A 19204-nucleotide genomic window follows, 5' to 3' on the forward strand; every position below is an offset into this window, starting at 1 on the left:
CAGCCTGTATTCACTTTTCTCATCTGAGTAGTATATTTTTTTTTTCCCCCCATGGGTATAGGCTTCAGCATTTGTAAGTTTAAGACCTTTTGTCCTTTTCTGTTCTAATAGACTGGCCAGTCTTACCTCCCTGAATCCCACCCTTACCTAGAAATACCTTAATAAGAAATCAGGTAAAATAAGCCCCCTTTTATATTGGGAGTTTACCGTAGCTTACCCAAAATACACTTTGGAGCTTCTGTTTGTAGCTTTTTTAATATGCCAGTTAGCAGTCTTTGTCCAGATCAGAAAAATCCATTGCAGTGATAGTGTGTTAATTGTGTTTTGGTACTGTAATGAAATAGATACTTGTTTAGTTTAGGTTGCAATAAATGAATTTCCAGTGCTCACTGGAAAGATTTATAAATCCTGCAGTTGTAAGCAGTGTTTAAAAAAGATCATAAATCTTCTAATGGCTATATAGTAGCACTGAATATTTTGCACTGCTTTAGTTTTGTTTCAGTCTAATATTGATTTAAATGTTTGTAAGACTTGTACGTTAGTTCACAATTAATCATAAAAGCAAACATTCATAACAGGATTTGATAAACCGTGCTGTTTAAAAGATGATCCTTGACAAATGTCATTACATGCTTCGCCCAACAGAGGGTGCATTTTGCTTGGGTAAATTAAACCACATTAGAAAGAAGAAAGTTTAATCTGTGAATTTCCAGTGCAAGTTACTGTGGGTTGCTGTGATCTTTCAGAATGCATAAATGGAGACCAAAAAATCTTGAACAAATAGTTACACTATGAGAAGATTCCATTAGACTGGGAGGATTAAAATTGTGTGCCAGTCTGTCCTAACAAGTCTATCTCAATTTAAAAGAGAAACAAATGGCTTTTATATATATATATATATATATATATACGCATGGTTAGTAAAATACTTTGGATATTGGAAAAGAGCAAAAGCTCCTTCTGTGGTTGCTCTTGCTTACACTGACCATACAGGATTTCAGTTGTCACCAGTTTGTGATCTCTTACCACATTCACTGCATTTTCAAACATTAGTTGCAGCCTCAGGTCTTTGAGTGTCTATGAGTGTGTTTGTATATATATAGCTATCTTTTTTTTTGGCTACAAAGAACAATGCTTTTAGGGGGAAGCAATCCAAAGCACCAACCAGTTCCCTGTGCATTGTCTGAGTGTTGTACTTCATTGGGGCATTGGAAAAGATGCAGTAATTCCACAGTTCAGGAGTGAGAGCCTTCTCTGGTCTGTGCAGACCTGTGGGGAGACAGTGTCCAAAACATAGAACCAAAGAGCTTGTATGTTAAACCCCCAAAATCTGAAGAAATGTAAAGGAGAACAGTGGTACTGGCATGTTTATATCCAGAAGGCTACTCCAGGATTTTATTTATATTAGATATTTATGAGCTTAGAAATATGTTTTGCTTGAAGCGACTATTTTAGGCCATGCTTTTGCTTATGAGTGAAAACACAATACCATTAAACAGGAGGTGAAAAATGATGAAAAGGTGAAGGGGTTGTTTGAATAAGCGATGAGCAAATGGAGGAATAAAGAAGCAAAAGGCGAGCCTTTGAAGAAATGAAATAGGAAGACCAAGAATGGAAAATTTTACTATGTGAAGGTGATTAGGTAGCAAAGGGATACTTAGAGCAGGAGGATAAGGGTCAATGATTACTCTCCTAATATTCAGTGTGAGTGCTGCTGGGGCACAGGAAAATTACAGTTGGTAATGTACCTCTTCATATTCCTTACCCTCCCAGAGAGCAATTTCACCTGAGGCAGCAAACTGTAGGGAGTCTGGCTCCCACAAATCCTGCTCCACTCGCGGTGTATTTGCTCGCATGTTTGTGCACGTACGCAAACACAACCTGAAAATGTGGCTGTGGCCACAAAACCACAGTCTGGCTCCTTACAGCTTTAGGCTCTGCGGTCAAGTACAATCAACTTCTGTTCCTCACGAGTAAAGCAAAAGAATTGTTCCTTGGTAGATAGATTTATTCACATGAAATCTTCATTCTCTTCAGGAAAGAATCTTGTGTAATGGGCCAAAGGTGGGTTTTGTGGTTTGACCAATTTTTATGTACAAAGAGTTAGAGCTTTGTGAGTCTTCTTGGCATGACATAAAAATGTATAGTTATTTAAAAAAAAAACACAAAACAAACCCAAAACAGGCTTTGAGTTGTATTTTATATATATTTATCAAAATATATATACATATATATACTTGTTTTATTTATATTCCTTCTTTGTAATCTACTTACTCTGCTCTGTATAGAGTGTTAAATTGAAAGTACTGTCAGTGTTAAACTATACTTATTTACAATGCAGATATAAAAGGTGCTTTCTGTAGATGAAAATCTGCAGCAGAATCCATTTGAAAAGGTACAACCATGACTCTTACTTCACAAAGTACTCCAGGAAGAGAATAATCAACTTGAGAATTTGTCTCAATTAATATAAATTAATCACTAATTAACTCAGATGTTTTGACTCCCCTCCCCCCCCCCAAGTCTGTATGCAAGGCATAGATTGGTACTAAAAGGAAGCTTCAGTAAATTAGGTAAATTAGTATTAAGGTACACTGAGTTTGCCACCATTCTTCAAAAGCAAAACACAAGGATTGTGCAGATGGGCTGAACCAAATGCCTTGGGTATGGGTAGCCACACGGTGCTTGGGATGTTTGCAGTAGGAGTAGTATCTACAGCTAGTTTCTGTCTGAAATGGAGAAAGAAAACCCCCAGAAGTTGAATTATGTTGCTTCAAACTTTGCACAATTCTTTGTACTGCTATTACAAGGCATTCTTAGTAAAACCAGGATGGCACTGTTACAGCTTACATCAGGGTATGGTTCATTTGATTTTGCTTTTATTTTTGGAACAAAAGGAGATGTAGTCATTAGAGTTTGCCTTCTAATTGGACTTTATGGGAATTTTTAGCTAGCCTGAGTATTCCTGCCAATGAGCTTGAGCAAAGATTTTAATTGGCTTATGTTATGGAATCATAGAATTGTTCAAGTTGGAAAAGACCTTTAATATCATCAAGTCCAACCGTTAACCTGGCACTGCCAAGTCCAGCAGTAACCCGTGTTCCTAAGTACCACATCTAAATGTCTTATGTTAGTTATGTAGAGTGTGTCTGTCCTCTGATTTTAACTTTGAAGGCAGATAATATTGAAAGAATAATCTTTATGATCAATCAGAAACGAAAAGTGTTGCATTTCCCATGCACTGATTTACAAATCCTGGAATAAGATACTAACCTGCCTTGGGATTTAATGCAGTTAAGAGTCTGTGTTGAAAAGCAAAAGTGAAATAAGCAACTGTTTCAACCTTTTTTTGAAGTGTTGTATCTGAAAGTCCCTGATGCGCCATACGGAAGCCTTCAGTAGATACGGTGAAAATGGTAAAATACTTTTTAAATGTTAATAAAATAATTTTGCTGTTGAACAAATACAGACCACTTTTGGTTATGTACTTGCCCTGTACGTGGTGCAGCATTCCTTGAATTCAGTAAGGATCTGTTTGTGGGTGTTTTGGGTGAGAAGAACCACAGGTGACAGCACCTCAAAAAATGTGTTTTTTCACCTTTACCATTATAGTATATATTCTGAACTACAGAATCCAGAGGTGAGTATCATTTGGGCATAATTTTTATGTAATATCTGCTTACCAGAGAAGAGGAAAAGATAATTTGTCTCCTGCACTTTCAGTATTTAGGCTTAAGTATTTGGATATGTAGGTGGCTGTGTATCACATAAATCAATAAACATGAAGTGTGGTATGTTTGTATTTCTTGCATACAGTGTATCCTGCTGGTTGCTTAATGGGGAAAGCTTCAGCTGATTGTAGTTAATGCCATGTTAAGTTTTAGCTCTAAGTGCCATATGCTGTCCTTAGGCTGAGGTCTGAATTGCCACTACAACTGATAGCCACTGTCACACAGGTAGTGCAGGTCTTTGGTGGTTAGGGGTATGGTTTCTGCTGGAGCAGAGCAGCTTGGTCATGACACCTTCTGTACTGTTGGTGAGTTACCTGTGAGTTACCCAGCCTTTCACCTGCAGGATTATGAGCAAGAGTTGTAGGTGCAAAGTGTTGAACTGTATTTAAAAGATGCGAATGTCCAAAACCCGAACCTTTGTGCTGTTAGGCTGATTTTGTGCTGCTCCAGGTTCCATGAAAAAGATGCTTTCCAAATGTAAATACTTGTTTCCAACATTTTAATGTTTCTTTCGGTGGGATCTAGGGGTTGGCTTGGCACTGAGATGTTGGCTGGCCCGTCAGACAACGCCACCCTAAGCTGTTGCCAAGGGGCCAGGAACCACATTGGAGAGAATCACAACTGGGCTGAATGACTCTCTTTGCATGTCGAGTGGAGTAATATGTAGCCATTCTGATCACTAAAGATGAGTTTGAGGGATGTTTTTAAAATGATGCACAGATAAACTTTTAATTTCCGAGTGGAAGCATCTCTTTTAGATGACAGCTTTATGAGGTGGGGAAATGGGGTGCAAAGCGTGGCCCAGAGCAGCGCTTTGTGTTGTTACCAGACTTTGTCTCAGGGACGCGTGCCGGCCTGAACGGTGCGGTGCTGTGCGGGCTGGGAGCTGCGGGCCGCGGCGGCGCTCAGCAGTGGACTGAGGCTGGCCGGCCGCCTGTGCCCCGCCCGGCCCCGCGGCACGGCGCCGGCAGAGCCGCCTGAAGTGGAGGTGTGAGCAGCGAGGGCGCGGGGGGCTGAGGCAAAGGAGGAGGAGGACGGGCTGGCGGCCGGGGGCAGCCCCCGGAGCGGCGCTGCGGGAGCGGGCGGGCCGGGAGCAGATGTTGCCTCAAGAGCGAAACGGGGCGTTTCTCGCAGCGCGGCGCTGGGCGGGCGCTGCCGGCCCGCAGGGAGCGGGCGAACCGCAGAGCTGGGCGGCTCGCTGGGGGAGGACGGGGCGAACCTCCAGCCTCTCCTCCTTGGCAGCCGCGCTTCAGAAATGAGGGGGAAGGAGCGCGGACAGACCGCTGGCTGCGGCTTGTAGTCGGGACCTGCCGAACGCAAACCTGCCGTGCCTTCGGGAAACACCCGCCACGCTTGCTCTGCTCTGCAGCTGCCTTAAACGGCTCACCGGGAGGGCATTGGGAGAATCGGTGTAAAACGTTTGATTTCCGACTGCCTACTCGACGGACGCGTTGGCTTGGCTGCTAGAAAGTGATGTTTTCCTGTGGGGCAGCACATTACTGGGGCACCACGGACAAGCCTGGTACAAGAGGAGGATAAGCTGCCTTTCGGATCAAGGTTATTTATAGCTACTGCCAAAAAAGTAAAGGGCTGGTCTATTATTCTTACTGTTCTGGATTTAACTTATTTCTCCCCCCATCCCCCCAAAGATTTTCTCCATGCCTTTTTCTGGACCGTACACAGCTACTGTGGATTCTGTCCTGTTAAGCTGCCGCACCATGTTTTATTTATAAAGGAGATGGGACTCTGCAAACCAGTTAAATGGATTACAGTTAAGCCGTCACCTACAGAAGATAACGCGTTGCCTTCTGTAACGCTTGTTCATTTAGAAGGCTTATTCGGGAGATTTCAGATATGGATTCTGACCCGGAAAAATAAATGAAGCCTTCCATGGAGTGTTTGCAATATTTGAGCCACTGCTGAGTTTTTCTATACCTTGTTTTTCTGTGACATTGGAAGATTTATGTTACTTTCTTACTGAAGCACTTTATATTTTAGGGGGGGGGCGGTGGGGGGGTGGAGGAACCTCACATCCAGGTAAAGTTGCATTTAAACTGATGCAGTGATTATGAACGACCTCAGCCACCTCATAAGTTACAGTGTATATTTAGTATCTATGCATCTTATGCTAAGGACAAGTTTACTGTAATTCTGTAGAGTGCTAGTGTCTTTTGAATGTTTCCCGTGTATCCATGAAAACAGAGGTATAGTGGTGTACTCTCAGGATGGGGAAGCCACTTAGCAGGCCAGACTGTCTACGTCAGAATCCCCCATGTGTTGGCAAAGGGGAAGAAGATGAAGATCTAAATATCGAGGACTGCTACGTTCCCCAGAGGTCCATCTATGACACTGTGCGGCTGAATGAACAGATTGATTCGGGCTCCAAGGGCAGCCTCACCTCGAGGCATTTCACTGACCGGACTTTACCCTACAGTCATAGAACACTGGACATCAGCACTTTGTGCTCCAATGGTGCCCTTACTTCTTCCAGTGTTTTTGAGCTCCGAAGCCGTGAAGCTAACAAGTTAGATGAAAAAATGATCTTTGATGCACTCAAACTGAACAGTGATATAATTCGGACAGCTGCATTACCTAAAGCAAAGTCTCACACAGAAAAGAAGGAGCATAGGAGATCATGGAGAATGCTTGTTCCGCCCAACTTTTCAGATTACACAAATAAAAGTGAAAGCTCCTTTAATGAAACTGCTGATATGTCAGATACAGCTAGATTGGGCAAATGCAAATGGGGTACTAATTCTCTTACCTCAGAAGAGGATGATTCTGGTTTATGCAGCCCTCCAACAGAAAGGGAAGAAAAACAAGATACACTGTTAGCAGGGGAGCAAGCTCAGACCCGAAGTTTATCTTCTGCAGAAGATATCCATGCAGTAGGTCAGTTCAGACCATATTTTCCAGCAATTTGCAGAGAGCAGCACACCCCACTGCTTGCAACTACTAGCCTCCCTGTCAAAGAAAGCTGCAGATTGGCTTTGCATGATGTTTTACCTGCTGGAAAAGTAAAACAAAGCAATGCTCAGACATGTGAAAGTGATCAGGAAGAGTTGGAGGGGGAATACTCTCACTTACAAGGTTTCAAAGAGAAAACTCTGTCACATGAAGATCCTCTTCAAGGTAATGGAAGTATTTCCCTTGACAAAAAAGAAGTGGAAAATGGATATGAAGTTCATGAAAAAATTAAAACACAAGACACAACAGTAGAGGAGGATCACACGGATGAGGCACTTCCTCACGTAGATGTTTATTACATGAATGTTGCTGTAAATACTAGTGACTTGGATTTAGCAAAATATGAGATTTTACCTGATGCAGAGGAATCCAGTACTGGACATGCAGGCTCAAATGAAATGGCATTTTCTGTTCAACAGCTTGAATTAGGTAGTACTGTAAACTGTCCAAAAGCTTTCCCAGGGAGAAGTATCTGGACCACTGACATCCAAGAAACCTTGGATACAGTCTGCAATGGCCTATTGTCTAACAAGGTAATTAAAAAACAAATCGAAAACCAAAATCCCCATAGATTTTGAATAGTTGTAATGCAGCCTTAAAGATATTTGTTTAAAGCTTTCTTCAGATTTTGTTGTTGCAAAAATGTGGGGTTTTTTTATTAACTTGGCAGAGGCAGTAATCAGTGTCATTTGCGTAGCACACGTGGCATGTCCACAATAGTGAGATGGTCAGTACAGCACATGAACTGGGGACAAATTCTGAAGGGGGTGTTTACTCCCAGCTCTGTGGGGCAGGCTTATTTATCACCAGCTGGTGCTGTTAGTCCCGATGCAGTGTGCATCCTCTGCACCCGTGTTGGCGCTGGCTGTTTGTACAGAGCTTTGTTACGGGCAATGCCATTCAAGGGCAGCTACAGGCCATGTGTTCAGCCTGAACAGCCTTACTCATCAAGGTATAAGCAAGAGTGGTTGTGGTTTCCAAAGCAGGCAGATTAAAGGCTCACCGCCTCTTCTGAAGGCTGCCTTTTGCCAGAGAGCAGCTCTGACATTACGGTAGTATTTTACAAGCACAGGATCTTGCAGTGCTTTGAAAGTGGTGGATGAAGTAAGAGAGTAAGAAGTGAAGCTTTGTAATAAGGAAAGGGTGTTTGTCGGGTCTGTAATTTTTTTCTTCCCACTCTGGTTGAAATCTGAGATACTTCAGGCTTTGTTGCTAAGTTGTTCTAGTAAACTTTGGCCTCAGCAATAATTGTAATTTATTTTAAGCTTCTCTCTGCAAGGAATGCATGTGTCTTTAAAGGACAGATTATGGAGATCAGTCCTCTCTGTGGTAGGACATTGCTCTCAGAAAGATGAGGCTTTATGGCACATAAAAAAAGAATTTGTTTTTGATTCTGTGTGGAAATATTATTCTGCCTCCTCCCTACCCTACAGTCAAGAAAAACACAAGTGTTTTCCTTTTTTCTGGGAGCAGCCAGCTGCTTGCACTCTGTTTTCATGTAACTGCAGTCTTACAGTTTTCAGGGTTGGTTTTTGTTTTTTTTTTTTGTCAGTAGAAACAAAGTTCTGAGGGCTGCTTCATTTATTTGACCCCTCCTGTTTAGTGTAAGTGCTCTAGCTTCTAGATTGACTTGTCAAGCTGGTGGAAGCATGCTCAGCCACCTGAGGTCTGGTGGTTTAAAAGCAATCTCTTGGCACGCTGTGTTTGGTGCAAAAGAGGAGAATCACTGGTACGCTCAAAGCTATTCCTGCTTTTCAGGATGCTGAGAAAGGTTGCTTTGAATGCACTAAGTGTACACTAAAACTGTTACTGAATGCTGCTATAGAAATAGAAGGATTTAGGGTCAAAAGTTGAGCATTCTTTAGCATTGTTTATTCATTGGTTATTTTTCACTGGCCTGTGTAATTAATTCAGGGGCTTCAGGCCATTTTCTGATCTCATTGACACTGGTGTCAGTGCAGCCTAATGCAGCTGAATACAAATGGAGATTTACATTGCTGTTGCTAATGGTAATAATCTGGCTCTGAAAAAGTTTAAATACCTGCAAGAGTAGAATAAAGCAAACAGAGAACTGCTCAAACTGCCCTTTTGGGTAGGTTCAAAGCCCTGGTAATTTGCAAGAAATCCCTCTGAATGAAAACCCATTCTCCTGGGCGTCTGCTGGGATACTGTTTCAGCAGCATCTGTAATGCCTCCTCCTCACTTATTACCATTATATTCTTCTAAAAGCTACTTTAAAATAGCTCTTTCTTTGCTGCTTTTTTAACTTCTGCTTTTGTCCTAATTTTTTGTCACTACTCTCTCTCAATCCCTTTCCTTCCTCTCTAAAACTACTCATGGAAATGAGTGTCATTTTCCCTGTGGTGTATTGCATTTACTCTGTTTAGATTGAGTCCTTTCTGTTTACATTAATGATTTTTTTCTTAGGAAGGTGCTGATGAGGCATGGTTTCCTTTCTTCCAAACACCAATTTTCAGCTTTTCATGTTGTTATTGTTGCATACCATGATGTAACTACCATGTCAGAAGATACAATACTTCATGTGTGTTTTGTATTTCAACTGCAGGTATTTCAGAAAGAAGAAATTGAACCCTTACAAGTAAAACAACAGGAGGTAAATTGGTTGGGTCAAGGCCTTATTCAAAGTGCTGCTAAAAGTTCCACCACAGAAAACCTTGAACATGACCTTGAAGATGTCAACACCCGATGGAAGACTCTTAATAAGAAGGTTATTGTTTTGTACACTGTTCTGCTTCTGTTGTGCTCTGCTTTTTGATTATTTGCTTGCTGACGTCTTTCAAAATACAGGAAATTAAATACTCTCTAAGAATAGGAATTATATTACTCGTTGGTAGTTCTGAGGATAAGATTTGTATCACTAGTAGCCAGAGCTATTACTGTCATCTATAAGGTTTTGTCAAACTTTCTGTAGGTCTGTCCTGGATTTTTATTCAGGAAAGACTCCTCTAGGACGAGGTGTTCCTTCCTGCTTAAGCAGACCAGGGAAGTTTGATAACCCAATCAAAGAGGTTAGAGTTGTGACACTTTAATGGGAAAGGTAGCTATGTCGTTTGTCGCCAGCCACTTTCAAGTAGTTGTTTTTCAGGCTTTGTTCAGATGTTTTTTCATTCTGTATTATATTGGTTCATGTACACTGTTGTGCCTGTGCAGTGCACAGAGCAATGAGACAGCTCAGCTTTGTCTGACTAGTGGCACATTTCCTTTATAATTGTTTTATACTGTATAGGATTATATTGCTTAAGACATGAGATGGTACCACTGCTTTGGAAAAGTGGCTGTAGATTATTTTCTCTGCTTTTGAAGAGTCCTCTTCCAGCAGTAGATGCTCTTGGAAAATGGAAAGGGTGGGAAGTAGAAATGGCACTCATTTTTCTCCACTCTGTTTTCCTGAAGGAGTGATGCAGCAGAACAACAGATACCTGTGGTTCACCTATTTGCCTTCTCCTCTCTTATGTCTTCTTCCCATTGGATGGATTATTGCCCTGTATTAAGAGTTGCTACTTTGGGTTCTGGCTCAGTCTTTTTATAAGGAAAATAAAGATGATCTGGTACACAAACATCCTGTCAATATACTTCATAATACTATAGCTATACAAAACAGGCTTACATCTCTTGTAATAAGGAACTACTACTGATTTTCTGGCAGTCAACCTCGTTTCATTTGATGTCTGTAGCTCTGAGAGATGAATGCTAAATTGTGCCATAGTGCTCTTATGAATAGATATGAAAACGAGAGTGTTTGTGATATTGCCAGGTGTTCTACAGATTTTGGCTAGTAATTTCACAGACATGAAAAGAAAAGGTGAGTAGAGTCTGATCTTCTACTTTTTTTTTCAGGTTGCCCAGCGTGCTGCACAATTGCAGGAAGCCCTTCTTCACTGTGGGAGATTTCAGGATGCCCTTGAATCTCTTCTTAGCTGGCTCATTGATACAGAAGACCTTGTGGCTAATCAGAAACCACCATCTGCTGAATTCAAAGTTGTAAAGGCCCAAATACAAGAACAGAAAGTAAGTGAAATAAGTTCAGAATATCTCTCCTTCCACTGGATCAATGAGAATAAATTCTTAGGCTTTGGCAAAACATAAAATCTGGTCAAGAGTATTATATGACATTGAAGGGTGCCAAGTTGTATAAAGCAGCCATCTGTTCAATACTCAAGAATCTGTCTAGGGTTGGGAGAAGGGCTCATTTTCTATGACACTGCAATTTGAGCTTTGGTTAGAATTCTTAATACTATGTGGAAAGGATTGTTAAAGATCTATTGGAAAAAGAGAAAGCATGAAATCAAGTGTTTGGTCATTTGAAAAGTAGGAAATAAAAACTAGTAAGTTTCATTGTAATAATTCCAAGGTAATATTGCAGATTACAGACTTAAATACTTGGCTCTTGATCCTGATTCTGACCTGATCATTGCTGGCAATTAGTTGGAATGCTGTTGGGAAATGGTCTGTGCTAATGTAGAAGCACTATCAGTGTTGTCAACTCTTGCAAATATTCATAATGATTATACCAAAAAGAACTAAAATGTAGCTTATGAAACATACATTCCATGCAGTTGTACTGTGTGGCCCACTGCCACCCAGAGATTTAATATGAAGTTATGGTGAGTAGTGCCAGGGGATTGTCATGTTGGGATATCTACAAAGGCAAAATGTTACTATTACCAAAGGCAGCTAGAGAAAGGAGGAAGGGAGGATTGTAGACAAAGGTGTGTTTTATTCTTTGCGGAGAAATGAATTTACTGGACTAGATCGTATCTCAGATAAGTAGAGAGTTGATTGTACAATAGTTTTTGTTTAGTATTATTTATTGTGTTTTCCTGCCTATATGTCAGAATTACCTTTGTGTTTCCAGATCTAGAAGGGCATGTAACTTTCTCAGAAATGTTCCTATAAAATGTATCAGATACTCTGAATATCTTGTTTTCCTCAGTGGTATTAAATGGAACTTTTTCCTCTACATGTTCACTCGTTGGCCTGCGCACATCTTTGCCACATAGAAACCAAGGAGATTGTTTGGGCTTCGTGAAACTCTGCTGTTCATAGCAAAACAATTGAGAAACTGAAATGAACCTGTGTTGGACGTGAAGTGCACATTGTATTGCACTGTGCACTGTAGCATTATTCAGTTTCATCACAATATAGGCAATATATCGCTCTAACACGGTTTCAAGAAGTCTAGTTCCTTCTGTTTTTGCAATTGTGTTATTACAACGTTTCTAATAACCTGGTGCCTGATTGCTTTCTTTGTAGCTTCTCCAGAGGTTGCTGGATGACCGCAAGCCTACCGTTGAGGTAATCAAGCGTGAAGGGGAGAAAATTGCAGAGTCAGCAGAACCTGCTGATAAGGTGAAAATCTTGAAACAGTTGAGTTTCCTGGATAGTCGATGGGATGCACTGCTCAGTAAAGCTGAAACAAGGTATTTGAAATTCTTTCATATATTTGAAAAATGTAGACATAGGATGTGATAGATGATTAGAAGCAGCATGTGGAACTCCCGGGTGTGAAATCTTGTAAGTACTGCCATTCTCGATGTTGATATAATAGAACCTCTGAAGGAAACACAAAGTAACTTGAACAGACCGAAAGCTTTTAAAAATTTTAGCCTAAGATGCTACAGTCTGCTAAGATTAATTTCATATGTGTCTTCTCAATATTTTATCTCCATTAGTTGATTAGAATGCAGATTTCTTGATGCAAGAACCTGTTTTGCATTGGATCAAGTGCAAATTTTACATTTAAATAATAACACTCTCTTGGAACTTCAAAATCTTGACATGTTGCTATGGAGGAAGCACTCAGTTCTTCCATGTTTCTGTTTGGTGTTGTCCATATAGTTAGTTTCTACAACTTGATCCTCATACTGTTGCTTGCTGATGTACTTATGCTGGGGAGGAAACACAAAAAACCACACACAAAACCCAAAAGAACCAACCAACCCCCCCGAAAAAATAAAACCGCCAAAAGCATACTCATGGTATCTATGTATACACACACTTAGGTTTATGAATTGTTGTTGGTGTATAAAATACCTGGAACGTTGTGAACTGTGAATTGTCTTTGAAGAAATCTGTGTTGAAAGGTTTGCTAATCGTGTTTTCTGGGTGGGGATCTGAAAAAGGACAACCTTGTTCAGAGTAGAGAGAGGAAGAGTATGCATAACATGGGGACCTGAATAGGCATATAATTAAGAACAAGAAATGACTTGGAAAGTTGAAGAAAAATGAATTTAAGTGAACAGTGAAGCTTTGCAATGAAGAGCAAATGGGTATTAGGATTTGGGTGCTAGAATAGCATTGAATTCAGCTTGTTGTGTCCTACTGCTTCTGGCCTCTTTAGTTCATTTACGCTGAACCTTTTTTGTTACCTCATGCTACTAATATGATTGATTAATTAGCAGAGTCAACCACTAATAGACCATTATTTCCTTCTTTCTTTTTATTTTTTTTTTAATTGAAGGCATCTGAGTCATTAGCCATGGTAAATGTCATGTTTGATTTGATATTATTCTTCTAGTCTAAAGATATTTGATTAAAAATTGAATTTCAGCTTTTCTAAAGCTATTTATTACCTGAAAGCTTGTATCTGTTTTGCTTAGGTCAGTCTCTAGAAATGGAGATTTGAGGATGATTTTGAAAACTATGTAGAGTACTTCACTGAGTGTTCTGTGGCTAAGTGTGTGAAGTCTACATTGTTTATTAGCCTTGGGAAGCACATATAAACATAGCTTTTATCTGGAATGAGAGCCCCATTTGAAATACTGTGATGTTTTTCATGTAGGGCAGATCTCTCTTTAAAAGTCTGCTTGAATGAGATTTGTTCAACAGTGGTTTGTAGAGAAGGCAGTTCTTGCAATCAAGAGCCTTCTCTGAAATGTAATAATCTGAAACAAAAATGTTTTAGATACTGCTTTTTTAGTTTGGAGGTCAAGTCTCTCTGCTGTATTAACATTGTCTCACTAACTTTGTTGAGAGCTTTTACCAAGAGCAAGAGATGCGGTAGAGCCAAATAGTTTTGTTCACATCATTGAACAAATCTTTAAAGATATTTGCAGTGCTGAGGAAGCATGACATTTTGTTCTGGTTCAGTAGATCTTTTGTCTAACTTTAAAATGTTTACTAGTGAAGGGAATGTAACTTTATGCTTAAAGACAGCAAGAAACTTGAGAATTGTCCTGTTGGGTATAAAACAATGCTATGCTGAATTTTGTGCTAGATTACTTTTAGCAGTAGGTATATGAATAAAGTGATATTCTGTTTATTTGCCAAAGTTCCATATTAGCTCAGAGAGTTTCAAACAGCTTCAGAGGTGTTTTTTCAATATTTTATTTTATTTTAACTTTACCTTGGTTTTCATGAGTATCATAGATATATTTCTATTTCATTTGATGAGTGGTTCCTACAACAAGACAATTATATCCTTTATTTTGCAAAGGATTCAAGGGCCTTTCATATTTTTTTTTTAGCTATTTCACACTTACTTCATCACAAAAAATAACCTTTCTCTTGGCGTGTTGATAGGAACCGTCAGTTGGAAGGCATCTCAGTGGTAGCACAACAGTTCCATGAAGCTCTCGAGCCACTAGTGGAGTGGCTGACTGCCACAGAGAAGAGGCTTGCAAATGCAGAACCCATTGGAACGCAGGCCTCCAAACTGCAGCAGCAAATTTCTCAGCATAAAGTAAGATACAAACCACATGCTTGCTTGTTTCATTCTTTTCAGATGCTTCTGTAAAGTGCAACTCAATTGGCAAAGGTGTTGCGGTGAATGTCTGTTCTACCAGGCTCGGTTTTTTGTTCTTTTTTCTTTTTTTCCCTGTAATTTGATTTTTATATTTATGTTGGCAATATGTCCTTTTTCATTCAGTTTTCATTGAGTTCAACTTATGTTTCTTTTATGTTTTTCTGCTTTTCTTTTCCATTATTCTTCATTATTTAAAAAAATATAGGCCCTAGAAGATGATGTCCTAGCTCACAATAAGAGTTTACATCAGGCCATTAGCACTGGTCAGTCTCTAAAGACTATGAGCTCCAGGGAAGATAAAGATATGGTGCAGGAAAAGCTAGATTCTTCTCAGGCCCGATACATTGAGATTCAAGAGAAGATGAACAGCAGGTCTGAACTTCTCCAGCAAGCTTACAGCAATGCTCAGATTTTTGGGGAGGACGAAGTTGAATTGATGAACTGGCTGAATGAAATCCATGATAAACTGAGCAAATTGTCAGTCCAAGATTGCAACAGAGAATTGCTTGAGAAACAGCACTCTGAACTACTGGTATTTTTATTTCTGTTCATTTATTATTTAGTTCATTTTAAAAATTTTATTTGTATTTCCATACTTCATTTATTTTTCATTATTATATTTCCTTTGAAGTGTTAATATGCTAATTCCAAATAAAAATATTATAATTTGTTGTGTCTGAAATGGCCTTTTCTCTTAGGATCTTCAGGAAGAGATTCTTCTTAGAAAACAGAATGTTGATTTAGCTATACAAAATGGCTTAGAGCTTCTCAAGCAAACAACAGGTGAGAGCTTATAGAAAACTATGATTCATCAGGCTTTTTATCTTGTACTTGCAAGTGCTCATGAGAAATTAAGTAGAATTTTTAAATATTAGTCCATATTTGCTAGTTAAAGCAGTTGTAGTTGCTTATTTTAATAAAGGTTTGAGGTCAAGATATGTTTTGGCATCAGTTTTGCTGTTAATGTAAGTAAGCAAAAGTCCTTTTTTGACTGTAGAGAGTTTAGCCCTTGAATCTTTTATTATTTTCAGTGGAAAATTATTTTAGCGAACCTGCATTCCATTCCTAATAGCAAGTTATGGACATTACTCATAATGGAGGGCTGTTTGGCAGTGGATGCAGTCAGTTCCCTGCAGGCATCCACAGATGAACAAGATTTTAGACTACCTTTTACTGCAAGAGGAAAGCTTTGTCCATTGGAGCTAATACTGTGGGAAAAATTACATTCCAGTTGCACACGTGTCTGGTCTGTAGATCAATATCTGTCCAGGCTTCCCAGTACTTCTAGCATTCTTGAACTCTTTAAGGCACAGACATGGTTGGGGGTGGAGGGATGTCCTTTTCTGTTTCAAACATTATATAATGAAATCTGAATATGCACTGATAAACTTCAGTACGTTGGTTTTGGTTTAGCCTTTTGAGTTGTGTTTCAAATGAATAGTAATGAGGGTGCACAGCAATGTTAAATATTGCTGTAATTGAAAATCTAATTAGTATTTTGTTGATATTTTTCCTTCACATTTTCAATAACACTTTTTTTACTTTTTTTTTTTGCCATTGTAAGAAGTATTTTGAATTTAAGGTTGGATATTTTTTTTAAAAAGAACATTTGAATTAAATATTTTATCTTAAGTTTTTCCTTTCTAATAGTTTAGTAAAGCAGAAAAAAGACAGAAGGACAGATCCTGAGCTGAGGTAAACTTAATAGCTGTGTTAACTTTAGTGATGGTAGGATACTTTACAATAGTTGAAGATTGACCTTGTCATCTTGTTTTCTACAAGTTAAATACTGAGATCTCTGTTATAGGTGAAGGTTGTGATTTGGGTTAGGTTTCGTTTTGTTTTAAATATTTGCGATCATAGGAAATAACATCCCTCTATTTTAGGTGATGAAGTTGTAATAATTCAAGATAAACTGGAAGGCATTAAAGCAAGATATAAAGACATTACAAAATTGAGTTCTGATGTATACAAGACCTTAGAGCAGGCTCTGCAGCTTGCAGGTCAACTGCACTCAACTCACGAGGAACTCTGCAAATGGCTTGATGAAGTGGAGATGGAGTTACTCTCATATGAAAGTCAAATACCAAAGGGTGAAGAATTAAGCCAAGTACAAGAAAGACAAAAAGTAGGTTTTAGAACCTGTGAATTACTTATTGCTGTATGATGCAGTAGGCTTTGTGTTAACTTATGTTTGGCATGAAGTGGTTTGTGAATAAGAAATTTTGGCATCGCATCATTTGACTAAATGTAACAGTAGTTAAGAATCCAACTCACTTTCCAGAGTCATCTGTTATAATCACTTATGAAATCAGACTGAGGTTTATTTTTAGCACAAGAGAAGCACAACATTTCCTTTTTATTCAAGCAGCTACCTAATCCTGGGAAAACTCTTAAATTATCAAACAAAGTTGTTTTGGTCCTTTAGTTGCGACATGGATAAAATTCTGTAAAGTGTAAAAAGAGTTGGCATTTAAATATATGTATTACTAATCTTGTTTAACAAAATTTATTTCAAAAGAAAATTTGTAGTAAAATCTGGATGGTGCAGATGATGTGGAGAGAGGAAATTAAAAAAATAATCTTTCCACTAAATTTCTTACCTAAAAAGAAGTGAAACAGCAGTGGGAGTTTCTAAATGGGTAAAAACTCATTCCTGAAACATTGTGTGATGCTGTGAAATTTAATCTAGTCATTGCACATTTAGGAAATCACCTGAATTAATTGTATACAACTCATAAAATTACAAAGAGTTCAGACTGCCATACTGACTGGAGAAATATATGTAAGATACATTCTGTAGAAAATTCTCTTCAAGAATCACCCACCTTCCTGTCAAACAGCTTACAATGTCAAAATCCTAATACAACAGAGATGAAAATGAAGTGTGCTAATTTATCCCTTTGGTCTGTGCGGACATTTCAGTTCTTGACTTATGGAGTGGTTGAAAGAATAAAAAAAGCATGTGCAGGCTGTGTGTGTTCAGCTCATATGCTGACATGTTTACTTTAAATGACCTTTTATAGGAGCTGAAAAAAGAAGCAAAGAACAACAAAGGCTTACTGGACACTCTCAATGAAGTTGGCAGTGCCTTCCTGGAGCTGGTGCCATGGAGGGCCAGAGAGGGGCTTGACAGGATGATAACAGAGGACAACGAACGTTACAGATTAGTGAGTGACATGATCTCTCAGAAGGTGGATGAGATTGATGCTGCCATCCTGAGATCCCAGCAGGTACTGAAAACTGTTCTTTTTGCAATAACAGTTTCTGGCCATGTGTACCTGAATAAAAGATGTCATTTAATAATGTTGCCAAATCTTTGTTGTGCTTGATTAGCAAAAGGCCTATTTGAATGAAATGGGACTCTACTGTTAAGATACGAATGCTGGAACTTGGCTAATCTGTACACTGTTACAGTTTTCTGCCTTTTGTTGACACAAACATCAGGCTTGTAGCTGCAATTGCTGTAACTATTCTGTGGCTCTTCAAATGAGAGTTTGCTTAAGTAAGAACTGAATGGACCATGTCTTCTGTAGGTCATGTTTATTATGTTAAGTAAAATATGCTTCAGATCCCCAGCCAGTTTCACTGGATGCCACGCTGGAATCGCAAGGGTTGCCACACCTTTTAGCATCAGCTGGTTGTCCTGCTGCTCTGTACTTTTCACAATTAAAAGGTGGATCATCTTGTTCAGGCTGTAGTAGAGGATTTAAATAACAATTACTATTATTCATATCCACAATGCTTTTCTTCTTGGTGCTCAAAAATTTGAGTTCTTTAATATGTGGAAGTTTCTATACATTCACAGAGCTGTATATATGAGTACACTTTGAGAACTGGCACTCTTAATGTCATCACTAAATGGTCCCATATTTAAGTTTGCTTATAATGCATTGTGGAAACACAATTTGGCAATGTCTGGCTACGGTTCAGGCATAGAAATATTGGTGCAGATTTCTGTTTCTGCTAATAGTTCCTGTAAACAGTTGTAAGAGAACAAGGAGAAGGCATGTGTGATACTTTCAGTTTGCTGAAAGTTGACTGAAGGAGGCTGGCAATAACTCAGGTCTTGTAACTGAGGTTAAAGTAACTTCATATTTCTTTTTAAGAGGTTTGCTATGAATATTATCTTGTCTCATTAATCAAATCCCTAGAAATGAAGGGTAATTTTTTTCAGTGAGTGATAATGTAAGATAGGAGAGTGTATGTTGGCTCTCCTTAAACTTTTCTGAATTCTGTGAGTGTGTTGCATCTCCTAGCACGAGTTCAGCAAATTCAGGTCCAGACATAAAAAGTCCAGAGCTAGCTCCACTAGCTAATGTGGCAAAGGCACATTTGCAGCCCAGACCTGCATATCCCTAACCTCCACTTCAGCCCAACTCATATCACCACAGTGTACTCCTATACACTATATCCTATGATAAATATCAAGAGGCTTAACACACTTCCAGTAAAGGATAAGGTACTTTCCATTTAGCTCAGAGAAAGACAATGCAAAATAAAAAATGCTTTTGGAAAAGTTAGTGCTCTGTAAGCTTATCCTGTGGCAACTTGTTCCAAGTGCCTGTGCTATTAAGAAGTTTTAGGTGGAGGGCAAAGCCACTACGAAGACAAAGGCTCAATGGGAGTAGTGTAGGATTCAGACTAGACATCACCAGGGCAAGGTGAGAAATGCAGCAAGCTATATGAACATGTAAGCATATTGTTTCATATGGAAGCTGTTTATTCAGTGGAAACTGGG

General features: G+C 39.1%; 1 protein-coding gene across 7 annotated transcripts in view; it reads left to right on the forward strand.

The window, feature by feature from the left end:
• The window catches only part of DST (dystonin), a 298075-nt gene that overhangs the window by 219830 nt on the left and 59041 nt on the right, over positions 1-19204 (forward strand). For 6 of the 7 annotated variants that reach the window (XM_062626135.1, XM_062626136.1, XM_062626137.1 and 3 more), the window contains 8 exons: positions 9265-9426; positions 10557-10727; positions 11973-12139; positions 14241-14400; positions 14669-14995; positions 15162-15246; positions 16350-16591; positions 17490-17696. In XM_062626135.1, the coding sequence (XP_062482119.1) occupies positions 9265-9426; positions 10557-10727; positions 11973-12139; positions 14241-14400; positions 14669-14995; positions 15162-15246; positions 16350-16591; positions 17490-17696 (1521 nt within the window). The remainder of the gene's footprint in view (positions 1-9264; positions 9427-10556; positions 10728-11972; positions 12140-14240; positions 14401-14668; positions 14996-15161; positions 15247-16349; positions 16592-17489; positions 17697-19204) is intronic. The other variant, XM_062626142.1, reaches the window with a different exon arrangement.

Source organism: Pezoporus occidentalis, unplaced genomic scaffold (assembly GCF_034315485.1).
Source record: "Pezoporus occidentalis ecotype Australia unplaced genomic scaffold, CSIRO_AGI_Poc_V1 ctg29, whole genome shotgun sequence".
NCBI lineage: Eukaryota > Metazoa > Chordata > Aves > Psittaciformes > Psittacidae > Pezoporus > Pezoporus occidentalis.